The sequence below is a fragment of the Morone saxatilis genome, unplaced genomic scaffold, assembly GCF_004916995.1.
Source record: "Morone saxatilis isolate NCDOM2014 unplaced genomic scaffold, NCSU_SB_2.0 Contig12, whole genome shotgun sequence".
Lineage (NCBI taxonomy): Eukaryota > Metazoa > Chordata > Actinopteri > Moronidae > Morone > Morone saxatilis.
This window is the reverse complement of record NW_023339674.1, coordinates 14,180,787-14,199,465: the sequence shown is the minus strand read 5'-3', so window position 1 is coordinate 14,199,465 and position 18,679 is coordinate 14,180,787. Positions and strand designations below refer to the sequence as shown.

The 18,679-nt window shown below is 40.5% G+C and overlaps 1 protein-coding gene across 1 annotated transcript in view; it reads left to right on the top strand.

The window, feature by feature from the left end:
* The window catches only part of arhgef18b (rho/rac guanine nucleotide exchange factor (GEF) 18b), a gene marked incomplete in the record, with an annotated part of 42,893 nt that extends 37,974 nt beyond the window's left edge, over positions 1–4,919 (top strand). The window contains 2 exon segments of the mRNA XM_035653641.1: positions 16–159; positions 670–4,919. Coding sequence (XP_035509534.1) covers positions 16–159; positions 670–995 — 470 coding nt within the window.
* Positions 4,920–18,679: the final 13,760 nt, after the last annotated feature.

Here is an 18,679-nt window from a genome sequence, read left to right as displayed (position 1 = left end):
CCTCCCCCCTCTCAGCCTCTGTGGATATGAAGCAGATGCTGCCGATGAAGCTTTCCGCCCGAGAAGACAACGCCCTCAAGTCCAAGCGCTCCATCAGCCCCCACCAGCAGCTCCCGCTGTCAGCCCCTCCTCAGTCTCACTCCCTGCATCACCACACAGGTACCCTTTGATACACACACACATATATGTTCATAAGTGCACACACACGCTTCCTCCTTTGCTCCATCAGGTCAAACCCAAACACAGTCTCCTCTCGTCTGTCTTTGCCTGCTGCATTATTAAACTCGGTTCTCACACACACACAAACACATGCAACACACACATTCTCCACCTGGGCAAACTGGACCCCACCCAATCACGTTCCTCTCTAAAGCTTACCTTCATGCCCAGCCGCACCCTGTGTAAACACCTATCAATTTCACATGCTCCACTGTGATAAATGGCAGGCTGTACTGCTGACACAGACATTTTAACACCTTAATCCTGTGCCCTCACAATTACAACTGACAAAGAAAACCCTCGTAGGATTTCACGTAATAGATTGCAGTTAGGCTGAGTAAACCGGACTGTATTAAACAGGTGCAAATGACTAATCTGTCTGTAGTTTTTATGTTTATTTTGGGAGTACTGCCTTGTTCTCTAATAGCTTTTCACGTATGTCTCTGACAGATCAACTCAGTCCTCCAGACATCGCTGGACCAGATACCCAGTCCACCTCCTCCATCAGCACCTCCCACCCTCCAAATGTTCAAAAGCCCCCCATGCCTCCTGCACAGTCCCATCCTCAGCCCCCCATGCAGCCTCCCACCATCCCTCCCCACTCGCACAGCGCTGGCTCCCTCCAGTTCCAGTCCCATCTGCAGCCTCAGGGCCCCAGTCCCAACGCTCAGGCCCATGTCCAGGTGAATGTTCCCGGCGTCACCCACAGCCACAGCATGCCACCTTACAAGATGAACACAGAAGACCTCAATAAGGAGGACGTGATCTTCTTCTAAACTCCAGTGTGCTGCCCTTTGGATCAACCTGCTGATTGTGGAAAAACAACAAAAGAAAAAAAAAAAAAAATGATGTGATGGTTGCTGGTCCCAAATCAACCGTGTGTCCCATTCCAAGGAGCCTCTTACATGTGATAATGTGATGTTGATGGTATGTTTAGTGTGGTGTTATTGAGGCTTAAATGAAGGTAAGATAGTTTAAATATCTGTACAAAGTTACAGCAATCCATAGCAGAGAGCAGAGCCTTTGTCAGCACTACAGTGGCCCATGCAGAAAAAGAAGTTCTTCAAGAAAGGTGACTTGGTTCTATTTTAACACTGCTACCACATCTTTGTTTTAAGCTGCCACGGTTTCTTTTTTATTTAATTTTTAGCTAAATTTCTTAACTCGAGAAGACAAAGAGTAGTATAAAAAGGAAACCATTTTCGAAGAACAAAAGCTTCTTGTAACTTGTATGAAAAAGGTTTAAAAGAAGTTCTACCAATCCAAAGACATTACGGCGAGAGCTGAAGGGGATTTGACTGAAAGGTACAATGTGAAAGAAAAGCGGTCGGGGGATTTTCAGGAGACTCTGATCAGCTCGGTTAATGAAGCATGAAAAATGAAAGGTGCAGTGATGGCGCCCCTGGCCTTAACCGCCTGCTTCTGCTGGACCTGAAACCACAAGAAATGATTCAGGAACTCCAAAATGATCCAACTCTTAATACACAAATGCTCTCTGCTCGGTGTTTCATTTGCACAGTGTAAATACTCCATTCCAGACTAAGACAAAATGTGTATTGTTCGGTTGTACAGTTGTCAAAATTGTGAAGGTTCATTGCATTTTGTTGTTCTTGTTCTGCTTAATCATGCTTATTACAGAAGGCTGAACTTGTGGAATACATTTCTAGTGTTGCCGCTGGTTGTGAAACCAGACTCTGGTCAGCAGTTCTTTTTCCAGGCTGTTGTGTAATAATGCTCCATTTCAATTATGGAGAATTCAGCTTGTGGCAAATTCTTCTGTTTTTCAAAATGAGACAAACTCAGGGATGCCTTTATTATGTCTGTACAGTTTGAAGTTATGCTAGACTTTACTGTGTACTCCTTATCCTTCCATTAATAATATTTATAAACACCATTTCACGTACATGCAGTTGCTTTTGTGAGCTCGAGCACCAAGTAGGTTAGCTTATTGATAAAATATCACTTTTTTTAACATAGAAAGCGAGAAATATGTAAATTTGTCTATTCATTAATTAAATTAGCCTTCAATCGTTAGCATTTAAACGCATATTTCTCAAACTTTAAGCAGAGCTATTGACCCCATAGACATCCTGGGAATCACCGCTCATCAGATTGTACCTTGTAGACATCAGAAAGGCCTCACTAAGTTTGTCACACCCTGGGTTACATTTCACTGTAACTCAGGGTAATCCCCTTTAAGAGACACGTCTATGAGAAACATGGTGTACTGTACAATTCATGACATTTCATGCTGAATGTTGTTTTAAGGTTGAAATTAACATTTTTTTTTTTTTTTTTTACTGCTTTTAGAAGAGAACATTTTGGGAAAAAAGCTTACTTGGCGTAATCACACCATTTTTTAACAGATGATATGCACTGAAAATATCAAAATCCACAATCATATTAATGGAATATATAACTTAGAATAAAAGCCTCTATTTGTTATTCCCAAACAGAAACAAGTCAGATTATGACAACAAGCCCTAAACGTGCATAAAGGAGCACAGTGTTTAAATTGTTTTCTATATCTGTGATAAATATTCTAAAATTACCTCACTCCTGTGGTGCATTATAATATTTAATACACATTCTCCTCCTTAACCACTCAGTATATACTGAGTCCTCACAGGACAAGCATGGCGTGTATGGAGTCCCCAGTTCAATCCACTTCAGTGCTAATTCTTCAAATCTAGTTCATGTGATTGACAGGTCATGTTTTTGAAGGTTTGTGTCTCTGGACCTGATTTTGCTGACTTGGCAGTTTGTAAATCTGTCAGGATCGGTTTATTTTAGTGAAGCGGTATATCTTTGAGATATATATGAAGATGTCAGTTTTAATTGAGACCCTGAGGTCTCATTGACAGTGTGTTTTATTGATTGCTGATGACTTTTCATTAGCTGGGTCTTTAATCTCTGTGCCTGACAAAAAAAAGCAGTACGGTGACTAGTGCATTGGTCCTGCGGCAAACAGGACTATCAGCTGTTGTCTGAAAAAATTTCAGTTTTTATCTTTTCTCACAGAAGAAATATGGAGATTTCATTTTCTTTCTCTATATATACGCGAGAACCATTTAAATCATGAAGTAGTTGACACAAATGTGTTTTTTGTCTCTGGAGGGAAAAATGTCAGAAGAGCTTTTTGTCTTTGTCCAAATAAGCTTGTCTCTGAAGCTAGCTGGAGTGTTTATGTATATTATGTATATTGTTGTATATACTGTATGTGATATCTTCTGCACCGACTGCCCTCGTTACGCATTCTCGTATTAGGAACAGAGATATTTTGACGTGAATCAAGATGTCAGCCAAAAGTCTGTGCATATGTGTATATACACTTAAAATACACACACAGGTGTGTATGTACAATACGGTACGCCTTGCTTGGATAGACTCGTGGCAGTTTAATGAAAACACAATCAGTCATCGCTGTTGTGAACTGAAAATGAAGGTGTGCTTATTTAATCTCCTGGTTGTGTGTTGATGTTGTAGCATTGAAGTCGAGGTGCACTGTCTGTCGTCTTTCTCCTGCGATTCATGAGTGATGTTTCACCAAGATTATGTAGCAGTCATGAAAACTAAATCATCTGGTTGTTTCAGTCGGTTAAACCAAAGACACATTCGGTTGCCTGGGTTCCTGTCTGTGCTCTCGTATGAAGGATAAATGACACTGCTGGTTGTGTGGTCGTCCACAAAGTGTTATTACTTATAAAAACATCCTCCAGGGAGTGTCTGTAAAAAGTGTGTTTAAAGCACATTGTAGTCCAGCTCTTATACTGCTTCAGGTCTAATTTTTGATTTGCTGTTTGTTCTTTGCATTGTTTTCATCTTGAAACCAGAGCGTACACAAACAATAAATCAAATGGGGCGTTTAAGTATTCTCACTTATTGGCACAACCCAACGATATAGTCTTAATTTTTCATTATCAGGATATGACAACAATGGAATATGGATGTAAATGTGAACGTACTCGTGGTTTTCAGTGCTTGGAACCCTATAAAAATGTCTTTGACAAAACTATCTCAACTCAAGGTTCACTTACAAGCTTTTTCCCCTCCAGAGCTTTCAACCATAACACACGGTCTTCATCAGCATAGTAAAGCCAATGCTTAACATAAAGGCCAACTCGGACGAGAAGTCCTAAAAGTGCTATTGGTGAAATCATGGCAGCTACCTTGTCAAGACGAGTGAGCAGACTCAATCTGCTAGTGAAGACCAAGTGATATTGGTTGAAAGCTTAGGAAAAAGTGGGGCTTGAGTCGGGATTGTTTCAGGGTTACGGAAGACCTTTCATGTTAACTTTTAAGACATTTCCACATCTGTCCATTTTCCTGTACTTTCCAACTGTCTCCTTTTTAATTCTGAATGAGAGATGTTGGGCAACGGGAAAACTGGTGTATGAGCACTTTAGTTCTGCTCCAGGTACGAGACTTTTAGCAAACCTCAACAGTAAAGGTGGATGCTGCCTGTTGGTGCCACTGTTTGGATCAACTCAAGTCTTAAATGATCTTTTGCTGTACTGAAATGCTTAACCTTTTTGCTCTGTTTTAAAAACTTGGAAGCCAGTCAGTCACATCACTGTGTCTGTGTGTGTCTGTGTGTGTCAGTCTGTGTGTATCTGCGTGTGTGTTCACGCCACCAAAAACACTGAAGGAACATTTCTAACAGACGTGTTTCTTGTTGTGTTTTTTTTTTTTTTTAAATACACACACTCATGCACACATATTGGACCTGTAATGTGTAAATAATCATGAACGTATGTTATTTCCTCGGCCAATTTTACACTAGTCACTTTGGATAGTAGCATACTTGAAGGGGAAAAATGAATGTTTATAATGCTTATTATTATTGTCTGTGAACTTTTATTTACCAAGAGCTGTCTAATGACGTTTGTAGCACACAGCAAAACTGATTTTTGTACCATTTTATTTTATTCACTGCAAGACCTGTGGACACAAACTGCTGCCTTAGAAAGAGTTTAGTAATAAAAAGTCATGAAATTGTATTTGTCTGTGTATTTATTGTCTTTTGAGTCTTAAAATCACAACCAAGACACACTAATTGTTTGGTTTGCAGCATATTTGGATCATTGCTGTTTAGGCAGAGGTCAGGCATGCGATGAATATTTCCCGTTCAAATAAATTTGTATTTACAAGGATTTGTTCTCCCTTTTTTCCCCCACATGCATGTAACATATAATTCTCCCTCATTATTTAGATTTCTATTCAGTGGTTGTCAAAATAATCCTGACCACCCAATTAGCTAGTGTCTAGGTGGTGCATTAACAGTGTTATTGACCCTGTGTTTAGACAACCTAATAACAGTCTATTCCCAGACAAAGCTCTATTTTCAGGTGCTGTGGTTGTGGCTGTTCAATCCCTCTGTAGACCTTGCTAAGAGCAGGGCTGTCGGTTCCTGCGTTATTGTCCTTCTGGCTGGGAAGACGCTACAGTAGTGGCCAGTTTTTATTGTCTGCTGTCATTAGTGGCTTTCGTCTGTCTCCTCTCAACAATTATTTTTCCAGGCTGCTTCCCCTGTGGAGCGAAGCTGCATTTTTCATCTTTGTTTCTGTCTCGTTCCTTCCACTGCTCTGCCCATTTCATGTCTCCTTGTCTCTTCCCCTCTCATCCAGCGTCTCCAGTCCTCCTCAGCTCAACCGCTTCACAGCTCGGAGGCGTTTTATGTAATGCAGTTTGCAGGAAGTCAGGAGTCTTGGCTGTTGTTATTCTGCGTCAGAGGCCCTTCTCACCGCAAAGTTAAACAAATAGATGCTCCGCAGAGACGAACGTGCAGACAAACCTCCCTGCAGGGCCATAAAACGCTGAGACAAATCTTAGTTTGATAGACTCCGTGTCAGCAGTTGGTTTATATTTGTTTTTGCTCTTCTCTGCACTTTGCCACCATGCTTGTTTGAATGAGCCATTTGGCCATTTAAAGAGTTCAGCCTGGCTACTGAGCAACAGAAGAATATAAATTCTGGGGGTTTTTTTGGCTTGTGGCCCCTTAAAATGAAGCAGTGTCTACTTGCGACCCCCGTCACCTTGTAATTGAGTAATTATTATAATTCTACCTCGAATTCCCCAGAGTAATCTACTAGCTAGCAGCTCTGTGAGGCTTGGCACTGCGGTGCTTTTAAAATTCTAATGTCAGCGTGATAACATGCTTACAATGACAATATCAATGCTGACAATGTTAAGCAGGTATAATATATATAATATATAATATAATGTTTAATCTCCACCATCTTAGTCTAGCGTGTTTGCGTGCTAATATTTCCCAATTAGCAATTAACTTAAACTACAACTGAGACCATAGACTGTATAATTAAAAAGGTTGAGACTGCAAGTATTTGTCATAAACCATATTGGACAAACTTTGCATTCACGATTTGGTACATGTCTGTACCAAATCTTACGCTTATGGCAATCTATCCATTTGTTTTTGAGACATTTCACTTAAAGCCACAAATGTGAACCTCATGGGGGCCCTAGAGGAAAAGCCAGAGGATGATGAAAGTCGGATTCATCCTCCAGGAGCCATAAAAATCTATAAACGTTTTTAAGGACAATTCATCCAGCTGTTGTTGAGGATATTCAGCCTGGACCAAAGTGGTGGACTGAATGACCGACACTCCCATAGATAGACCCACGCTTCTAGCATGGCTAATAAAAAAAACAAATGTGATGTAGAAATACATGTTTTTTTCTCTGTTGCTATCCTGTTAATCATTTGCGACCCCTCAGATTTATCTTGCAACCCCTAACCTACATCTGCACTGTTTTAAGATCAGATTACATCGTCCTCAGCCTCCAGCTTGCTGTTTTTGCAAGTGATATTATGAAGGGATATGCTGCCTGCTTATCTGAGTGTTGTTTCATTGCTCCTGGCTGACACAAAGATCCTCTTGTTGAAAAAGACACAAAGCGGACTCTCTCTGCTAACACCCAAAGGTGATTATGGGAAGACAGCCGGTAGGAAAACAGGTTTCTCCGCCAAGGCTGATTCAAACTCTGCTTACATAACCTCCTTGGCAGGTTGTGGTATGTTCTGGAAACAAGACGTTTGGATAAGGTGTTTTGATTTTTTCAGGTTGTAGCTGTTATCAGTGATAGATAAGGAGCAAGACAGTAAAGGTCTGTGTCCTTCAACAATGGTGTGTAGTTACATATTTACAGTAAGTCTCCTCAGACACTAGATATTTCTCAAGGGTTGTAAAGTGTGATATGTAAACTTGGACTGATTTCATGCTGTCTGCTTCATAGTTTTGCTTTGGATGAATAAGAATCATTGTTCCTCCAACTGGTCTTCCATCTAGCATCGACAAAGGAAGTCCCTGTGTGGGGGCAATGGTGAAAAGGCCTCCTCAAAGAAAGGTTATGCCAGGTAGAAATCAGATCGGTTAGAGGGCTATTGTTCTGCCAGAGGAGACGCCTCAGGTGAATTGAAAGGGGGAGATGGATTATAAAGGAAGTGTGCTCTATGCTGACTCGCCCTTTGTGTTCACAGCATTTGCATTTTGCAGTCAGCTGTAGCCTAGTGACTGTCTGGTCATTCCAGTTTCATTCCCATGAGCCTGTGTGCTGATTTCACTGCATTGGGAAGGGATGAATGCCACCATTGTGATCATCGTTCCAGAGAAAACTTACTTGATTATCATGTAGTTTCATGGAAACAAATCATTGCTTGATTACAAGATAAGATTTATTCTAAGATAAAAGGAATCATTTTCGGAAATATGCATATTTGCTTTCTTTAAAGAGTTACATGAGAAGACTAATACTACTCTAATAATTGTCCTTTTAGTGGTGAGCTGAAGCTGGTGATAGCTACAAAGCCAAAATGCAGCAACTATATATTTGACCAAAATTGAGTTTAGACTGGAATCTTGATTTTTTTTTGCATCTGTTTTACTATGCATGAAAATATGAAACCACAGAAGTGTATCATTTCATGTAATTTCAACAGCATGTAAAATTTGCTGTGACAACAAAACTAAGCTTAGAGCCACTTTGCACTTTGTCACAGAAAAACAGCAACAGCAAAGTTTTAAAGCTAAAACTAAATTTGAAAAAAAAAACTGCCATCTCAGCTTGTAGTGTCTCAAAAGTTCATGCAATATAACTATAGTCTAGTTCATATAAATATTAGTAGCGTGGGCAAATACACAGCAAAACAAAGATACACTACATCTAAGGCTACATTCACACAGCAAGTCTTACCACTCAATTCTGATTTATTGCTCAGATCACATTTTTTATATATAATATATATATAATATATATATATATATATATATATATTTATTTATTATATTATTTTGTATATTTCCCAACATGTTGAACTATTCCTTTACAAAACTGTTTAATGTGCTGTTTGAACATACTCGGCTAATCGCTGCAGGAAATTCATTTTCTATAAACCCTGTGGTCTGAATGGCAGTTGTTTGATCACTAAGAAGATAATTTTCCATCTTTACAACGATTAACATTGTTAAATCAGTGCAAAGCTTTGAGTATTTTCCATCCGTAAATCAGGATGCAGTATTGTTCAAGGCTGTGCAGTGTGGGAGGTCTCTGTGGCATTTTCAAAGAAATAGAAAGCACTTCCCTCATACACACACACAAACGCACACTCACACACATTTTTTATACCTAAAGTCAAATGTTGTTGGTGCCAAGACAAATAGCCTCCTGGCAGCTAGCATGGAAAACCCTCTCCATGTCAGAATGTGAAGATGTGGGCAATTTAAGTAGCTAAGTTTCTCCCTGGAAAGACCCAATAGGAGCTTTGTGTTCATCAGAGTTGTTTTTGAAAGTCTGTGACAAACATTGGGGAATATGTGTACTGCTTTTAAGAGAATGGGAATAAGAAGTGGAAGGAAATCTTCACATGCACGTATATATGGAGTAAAAGGGAACAAAATGCTTGCAGGAAACCTTAACTCCAGATAGTAATGTGAAATGAATCTAAAGTGAATAAAAGGCCGCTGTAGGGTCTCACTATATCAGGTGAAGCAGATGCACTTCAGTTGATGTTGCACTTAAACCTTCCTTTATTATCTCAAGAAACTCTCTGTGGATTTGTTGTCTCTTTCCAAGAATGTAGCCTGAGGTGGTGCACTTCACTCCAATAAGCCCCTTTCAGCATCATCAAAAGCTGAGCAAAGTTGTTGTCTCTGTCTAAATAAGATGGCTTTGTGTCCTATATCTGTGCGTGCTCTTTTATATCTTCCTTGAGTGCTTCTGCAACTTCAGAACCACCACAACTCTTTGTCCCTGACAATCTTTTTGTTGAATGTAATAGTAGCTGATGAAGGGGAAAGGGGAGAGAGTTTTCTAGAAAGGTCTGAGACACATGCCGCAAAATCAGAGCGATCCAAACGGACAAACAGGGATGAGAATAACTGCATACAGCTTCCTCAGCACTTCCCTCTTTCTTCTTGGAAGAGTGGAGCGCAGCAGAGCTCATCACAAGTGTAGCCCTGCTCTGCAGGGGGGATCTAAACACAGCCTCTCTGATTTAGGAGCTGGAACGGAGCAGTCGCCAGCCTCCCACCAGAGCTGGCAGGGTTGGATGGCTGTCTGGCCGCTGTTGATGGAGGAAGGAGGGAGGGGAGGGGGTGGAGACGGGGAAATGCTGCCAAAAGACCAAAAGGCCACTAACTGCTGTAACGCCAAACACCAGAATAAGACAAAGCTGGGTGGATTTGTGTGCCAGCATGCAGAAAGAAAGAATTTGAATTTAAAAAAGCCTTTATTTAACTACTCAAAGGTACTACTATTAAACACAGACATGCCTATATGAGACAGAAACCCAACACAGATGCAAAAGGAAAAACAGGACAGAAGCAGTCCAGAGGCAAAATACGCAGCTGAAGACCCCTTTTGAAGCTGAATATCTCCACACTGTCCACATATTCAGTTCTCAGTCAAACTGCCACCATCTCCTGTAGGAGCTGCACTGGATCTGTGCAGCCAACACCCTGAACTTTAGTTGTCCAAATGTGAAGCTTAGCCCACCCAGATGGGAGGTTTACCACAACATGCGCATCCTACTGTTTGACTAAATATCTTGGGCCGAAAATGTATAAATCAAACGAAAAAAGTCACAAGCTCTGAAACCACAACTAAATAAGTACAAACAGGCCCTGCGAACTAAAGCACTGCAAACATAAATGCCCTAAACTCTCAACTTGTAAATGACCTCACTTGACTTGCTACTAATTTTATTTTGCCAAATACATTTTGCAAGAAACATAACTGCTGTTGGATTAGGTCAATGTTTGTGTGTGTGTGTGTGTGTGTGTGTGTGTGTGTGTTAAGGAAGTGTCATGCACTTGCCATGTAATGCAGGAAGGTCGAAGTCATGGTGGTCATGGTGGGTGGTCAAAGGACATGGTTAGGTTTAGGCAACAAAAGCACTTTAGTAGAGGAAGAGTGTGGTTCTTTGGTTAAATATTAACAAAGTAAACACGTGGTGTCCTGGGCCTCAAGTCAATGTTGAGTTTTTTAATATTTAATCAAGACCACCATCTTTACCCAATCTTAACCAAGAGTTTTGAGTGCCTGAACATGTCCATTTAATGTTAATCGTGATTTAAAACAAAGAAAATACATTGTCGCTGAATATTTTGCAGGATAGATGCATTTTGACATGGTTGAGTAAAAAACATTTCCTTATCATTCCTAATTCCTAATTTGAGTGGCATTATGTTTTCTTCTAAACGTATTTGCTGTTGTCAGTGGTGAAATAACTATTCAGATCTTTTACTTCAATAACAGCAGAAATACAACAATGTTTCATTACAAGTAAAAGTCCTGCATTCAAAACCTACTTAAATAAGAAGCATTTTACTGTTATACTTGGTTAAGGTGGAGCTACTTGGTAGTTAAATTTATATTGTATTTATATTTATCTTGATATTAGTTTGTAAAATTTAATTATATATACATATTTATCTTATAATAATATATTCAGTTGGAGGAGCAACCGGATCAACATTAAATGTAGTATGTTTCTCTCTTGCTAGTAGCACTGGATATAGACTGCCTCTGTTTCACCTCTCCTTCCTATTCACAGTTAAAAGTTAGTTAGTCATCGGCTAAAGTTATCGTCACCTCTGAGGAAGAAACTTAACTTATGCAAGAGATGAGAAACTATTTGCCAGCCCAGTGAAATCACTCTTGGGCGTTCACACACACACACACAGGCACAACATACTGTAAATACACCCACCCAAACTCACATACTCTAAGTTTTTTCTTTTTTTAATCGTAGGTCTTATTTCAGACCATTAACATGTCAGAGATTCTTGGCAGAGAGTTAAAGTGCATTAAGTAGGATAACATGATAATGTGACACAAGCTCTGATGAAAGCTCTTTCATGTACTGTAACTTGCACAAGAACCTGTTCTGCCACGAACAAAGCAAGACTGCACTATTGTTCAAACACAGCAAATCTCTTCCTGCCCACTTTAGTTCACTTACAACCCCGAACAATCAGCTCTTCATAAATTCATAATTCCATAAATCATTCAGTGTTTTGGTCTTGCTTTCAGGTATTTGCAGCGACCCACCTCTGCCTTTCCTCTCAACTGAAATCTAATGTTTGTGTTTCAAAAGCAGAGTGAGGCTCTTGGGAGAATTTGAGGAATCTGAGAAGCTGGTCACGGTGTGGCCACATGGTACCGTCTCCCCTCTTTCAATCAGAGCTGCACCCTCTCTCTGTCTCTATATGTGTGCGTGCATGCATGAGAGTGTGTGTGTTAATACAGCGTGTGTCTGCTTCATTAGTTTTGTATAAGCCGCCGCGCTCTGCTCTGAATGAGGAGGGAGGATGACACACGTCAGCCCCAGACAGAGACAGATGCTGCTGACACGTCCGAGTATCTCTCTATTGTATTATTCATCCTCGGTGTCACATCTCATCCGAAGTGGTCAGCTGGACATGGTGCAACAGAAGGGTTCGCTTCAAACACACACAAGCACATGCATGTGGCATATTTTCATAATTCTGTTTGGTGTGTCTTTCTGTAAGTGTGTGTTTGTGCCAAAGGGCGGGTTTACATCTGCCAAACTGCAGCTCGGAGGACTTCTCATCAAGCTGTGGATGATGCTTTTGAAGTTTTTTTTCTCTCCAAGCGGAAAGGGGCTTTTGATTGAAGAAGTAACAGGGTTTTGTAGCGTGTGTGTGTATGTGTGTGTGTGTGCACATAAATGTGTCACCTCAGGCAACATATCAAACCCCTTCATGTTACCCCAACCTTCAGCAACCCCCTCCTTGAGCCTCACTCCAACCCAACTGGGAATTAATCTCTGCATGTTTTATTAATGAGAGTTAGAGGAAGTGTCAATTATATTAAAAAAATCTCAGTTCCTGCATCAACAAAAGAAACAAAGGGCTTTGCTGTATCTGTGTGACAAAGAGGAAGAGAAATTTATCTTTTTGTACCAAATGAATCCAAGTATGCCAGGAATGTCCTGCTCTGCCCACAGTCATTGCTCATTGGCTACGGTCAGTGGATGAAGCCTTTGTGTCCCTTTCCTCTGAATGAAACTGTCCTCGTGTTGACTTTGTGACGTGATGGGAGATCACAATGCCTATTTTAACCGGGTTGCATATTTCAGATGGTCCTCCCACCTCTGTTTGTAAGGGGGAGAAAAACATGGGAGGGGAGAAGCATCTTAAAAATGCCATTTGTCAGAGAGGCATGCAACTACGCATTCATGAAATCATAGGCAGTGGAGGAAGAAGGACGCAAATCCTTTCCTGAAGTTAAAGGACAAGTACAACAATGTAAAGATCTACTCTACTACATAATCTATCTCTACTACAAGTTAAAGGCCTGCATTCAAAATCCTACTGAAGTATAAGTATCTATGTGTAAATAGCATTTTACTTTTGCAGTTAGTTATTATGGAGATACTTAATTTTGTTTTTTTGCAGTTGGGTATCCAAGTATCCAACCTAGGGCTTAGGCCCCCTCCAAGGGGTCACAAGATTAATCTGGGAAGTCGTTAGATGATTATTGGGGTTATTAAATTAGTATTTTCTTTTTATCTACTCTTTTTGGTAAAATATTGTATGATTTTTTTAAATAAAACAATCTGAGAGGTTTAGAGAGGAAATATGTCTTTGGTGCAACTGCTAACAACTCATAGACATCCACAACGTGAGAGGCCCATTTACACACTGTTTTTCTGTAGGGAGTTGAGATCTTATTCTGAAAAGTAGCCTTATCCATACCTTTCAAATAAATGTAGAGGGGTAAAATGTACAATATTTCCCTCTGAAATTCTACTGAGTAACTATTCTTATTTCCGTCACTGATCATGGACTGGTTCCTCCAACAGGAAGAGTAAACAAGCTTTCTTGTTATCATTATGGGCAACTTGGAATTTGAACCTACAGGCAAATGGCAGTAAAATAATTAGATGTGTGTTTGCATGTTTGAGCTTCAGTGTTAATGCAAGGCAGCAAACACACACAACGAAGCTCATCAAAGGCCTGAACGCTGAACAATCAACTCTCTGACTGTCAGATTCATTGTGTGCCTGCCAGAGCCAGAAAGTTCCTCTCCTCCTCCTCCTCTCCCCTCCTCTCCTCTTTCTCCCCCTGCAATTTACTGGGTAATTATTCCATTGTGTAAACAGCTATTACTGTGGCCGAATCCTGGCAAGTCTGAAAGCACTCTCCTGTCACAGTGCTCACATTTCTCTCTCTCTCTTGCTCTCTCTCGCTTTGTCAAAGCCACAGGTCTTCACTGCACAGACACTCAAAAATAGAAGTCGTGAAATTAATCTTGTGGAGAGAGAGAGAGAGAGTCAAATGTTGTTGGAACAAGTCTGCAAAAACATGCTGCCTCTGTAATCCACATTGATTACAATTTCACACCTCTGTGTCAACTTAAAATGGCAACACACTATTTTTATAATAAGGCCACTTGTAGTTATAGATAAGATAATTTCACTCAGCTATTCATCATTTGTTCGCCTCTATTCTAAACTGTTACGGTATAAAGGATTAAGGATTTGGCACGCATGCAGAAGCAAGATCAATACTGTTTCCTTAATTTAAGGGCACGTTATCAAACTGTATCATCGACAGTAACAAAGGAATAGATAAATACTTCCCAGCTCCAGCTGTCAGTTGGACTGAACATGCAGCTTCTATATTCATTTAGAGTTTAACAGGCAAACTCAAGGCACAGATAATGTGGGCGGTATAGATACTGTTAAGTATATACAGCAATACCACACAGAAACAGCTTTTCACGAATTTCCAATTCCAATTCTAATGAGTGTTGTTTTTTAAGGTTTGAGAGATTATTTTCTACTTTTTAGGCTCAATAAACCATTTAAAAATCTGAAAAGCTGAGAACAGGACTGTTCTTCTAAGTTTATGAATTTTTACATTTAGGAGGAACAAAGGAGAGCGACAATAGTTGCTATGTCACATGCATTAAAACAGATTTTGTTTGAAATCAAAGTGGAATAAAAAGATAAGACAAGGAAAAGTAGTGTTAAGATACCTGCTTATAGTTTATATTTTGAAAGTCTTAACATGTTCCAAATTAGCTCGTTTTTGAAGACATACTGATCTAGACACAAAGAGGCCATATGATGCTCATTTTCAGGTTCATTTTTGTCTACTATAATATAATTAGATGCTTTAATTGCTACAGGCCTCTTTTCACCCTCTGACAGCCCAGTCTGCTCCGATTGGTCAGCTCCCGCAAAGCCTACGCAGGCCCCGCCCACCATGGTTCTGCCTCAGCCTTTCTATTGTTTTTTAGCAATGAGCAAGCTAATGTAGCTGCTGGGTGCTTGTCAAAGGGGTTAGGGTTACACAATTCCTGCCGTTTTAAGGTTTCTTTTTTCGCATGTAGCTATATTGTTACCTTTAGGTCAGGTCTATTAAGTGGATTTACATTCAGCTGCAACATACACGCACAGATAACAACAAAGCTAACCCTTATGGACCTAACGCTAGCAGAGCTAATGCTAGCTCTGCAGTATGCAGTTATACAAAAACAACTATAATATAAATAAACATCTAAGCTACTACTTTTTTCACTTTTCATACCGTTTACATGCACAAGAAATATATAAATAAAATTGAAGAACAGGAAAAAACAAAAAAAAACAAAAGCATAATATGGCCTCCTTTAAGATGATGAATTTCATAAGCTATTTTTTTATTAAATCCTCAGTTTTTTGAAGCTGCAGCTCAAAGCTTCCCCTCCAGAGTTTTAAATGATGAAGCTGTGTCAGAACATTTTCAACACATTTATAACCTTGCCAGCTGTTGCTCCTATAATGTACATCAGTATCTCACAGTGAGACTCCACCATGATAGAAAATTACATTTCAGGCCCATAACACACCTTATATGGTTCAGTCTGCAGTTCAGTCTGAATATGTGAGTGCAGGTTTAGTGTAGAGGCTTCAGGTCTCTCTTTCTTCTTGGTGCTAGCCGACCTGACACACACACGCACACAGACACAGACACAGACACACACACACCCCTCCTGCTCAGACAGCAAAGGCGAGACAACCCCTGCATTCGCTCCGGTGGTCAGGCTGTCTGACTGGCTGTCTGTCTGTCTCGCACATTGTTTACTCCTCATTTGCTTACCCAGTCAGCTCTGAAACCTCAGAGCTGCTGCCAGCAGAGATGCACACAGCCAGAGAGGAAAGGCGGCGGGGGAGGGGGGAGATGTAGAGACACATTTAACACCACAACCAGCATAGATACAGAGAAGGGGGACCACATTGTTCAGTAATGATTTATCCTTGAGGGTAGGACAGACTCGTGGTGTCTGTCTTAGTATTCATGCCAGTAAAGTACAATAGAAGGAAGTGAATTTCAAAGAGAGACGCAGAGAGAAAGAGAATATGGGAGAGGAAGACTGCTGTTTACTGACAGAGATTTGCAACGAGAGACACTTATGTAAGAGTGACAGTGAAGGAGTGAAGAGTGTCCTCAGCTGGTTTTTAAGATGTGTCTCTGGCCAATTGGCCAATTTTCAAAGACATCCAGACAGGCATATTCTGAACACACTCAATGTCTATCTGCAGCCACAGATACATACACAACACATTTATAATCTCTGTCTCACTATTGCAACACTGACATAAACACAAATATACATTTTATTGCTCATCAAAAGTGGTTACAATATGATCTTTTAAGAATGACCTGGCAGCAAAAGATGCTCTAAGAACAATACAGTTTAACTAAATGTGTGTAGCTGCAGTGGAGTTAACAAACAACCTAGCCTAGAAAGACTGATATAGTGTTTTAAATTGAAAATTAAATACTTTTTTTTTTGCACATATATCAGACCAGATCTGTTTCTGCCAGGAGGTACATATTGATCTGCCCTTCAGCTGTGGGGTTTTCCAAGCTGGCCTGCAAGGGCATCCTTCAGGCCCCCTGGGGAAGGTGAGAGCACGTCGATTCTGGCCTCATCAAGGCGTCTTTGTCCCCATCCAGAGCAGCCGGAGGCCCCTGCTGGGGGTCTCAGGCCAGCAGACACACGCCGACATTTGGGTGTAGATACAGAGTGCAACGTCCCTGTCCGTTCCACCCCACTGCCTCCTTTCTTATGGGTCAACAAGAAGCTTTAACTGCCCTTCCCCCACCTCACACACACATAAACACACACGCCACATGCACATTAAGTATAAATTCATAATAAGCACACAAAAACACACCCACACCCACGCACAGAGACCCCACATATCTTTCCATCCAGGATCCAGATTGTTGTGGCAGTTTGTCCTCTTTCTTCTCTCTCCCTCCTTTTTTTTTGTTTTGGCGGCCTCTGAGGTTCTTTTGTCTCCAGCCGACTTTCAAATGTCTGTTTATTCGCCGTGGTTTAATTGTGTTGTCGGAAAAATCTGTTTGAAATTGCCCGGTCTGCACATTTTGCATTACAATAGGAGCCATTGACCGGCCTGCTCATCCCGCTGTCCAGTGCCAGGTCTCCTTTTCAGAGAGGCGTGTTTCATCTTTTTATGCACGTCTGCATTGTATTTAAAAAATCCATAAATTAACCTTTGATGAATCCCTGTACCCATACTGGCACAAACATGTCCACATGCTTGACTGGACCTACCCTGTTACAGGCATGATGTCATGGCTGCAGAGGGGGATTTATGGAGCCGCCTCTTGTTTACATCCAATTAGCATCCTTTGAAGTTTTTTCCAGTTGGCTTTGAAAGGATTAAACAATGCAGTTGCATTATATCACTTGTGTTTGTTTTAGGGCATCCCCTAGATTTTATGTAATTTGCTACACAAATCATGTAATGTATAGGCAGATCACAGTGTAAATGGAGCACAGAGCCTTTTTTTAGTATAATATTTTTTTGTTTCTCAAGTTTGTAGACTTTACACCCATCTTTAGATATTTAGGACACGATGTTACAGCGATCAACATACCTGAGGATATTTGATATTCAAACTACCCAGAGCACAACTTGCAAACAACTTGCAAAACATTCAGCTGTTTCCCTCGTGTGTCTCTCCAGCATTATATTTCACTCGCCCCCTCCCATCTGACACACACACACTGAAGTGCACTGATATATGTGTTCATCCATCCATCTTCCTCAAGCATCCTCAAGGTAACTCGTCTCATCTCCTCCCAGGCCGAGCGGCGAGAAAAAATGGAGGTGAGTGATGACTAAGGAAGAGCTGAGGGAGGATGAAAAAGCGATGGTCTAAATGAAAGAGTTAGTGTGTGAGTCTGCAAAGGTTGAAGTTAAAATGTTTCATCCTGCCATAAAGGCCAAGTGTTGGTCTGCCTACAGTCTTTAGTAATACTGTCATCATTGTTCAAACCACATTTTGTCCACACAGACTCAAAACAGCCATGTAACACTTACATGTGTACTCAGGAGTCAGTTATTTCACCCACTGATACGTAACATAATCGGAGTTTAGACCGTGCGAGACAGGTTAGTTTTAGCTTACTGATGATCTGTTTTCACCTCAGCAATTTCCATCAGCGAAAGATCATCGGAAAAAGTTAGAGGGCCGTTTCCAGGGTCAAGAACAGAATTTGGAGAACAGTATTTCATCCAACCATGGCAGTGAAAATGTCAACTTCCAAAAACAGTCAAAATGAAACACCTTTACTAAAGCTTTCTACAAAAATATGTGTAATGTGTGAGCCTGCATTCACATACAAGGTGATTTTAACTAGTCTGTCATCAGAGAAAATTCATGCCATAGGTTATTTTTATGATTTATATCCATGTTTTCTTTGTTCATTTAAAAAACATGTATTTATCCATACCGTTACCCACTTCATCAGAGCGTTAAGGTTTCTCAATTTGGTGTTTAAATCATCTGCTGCCACGTCTTCTGAGGGACAGATGCTCAAGACAGCAGTTTGCTTTGAAATAAATAGAGGAAGAATTTGAAAGTTCAAGCATACCACAAACTACTGAAAT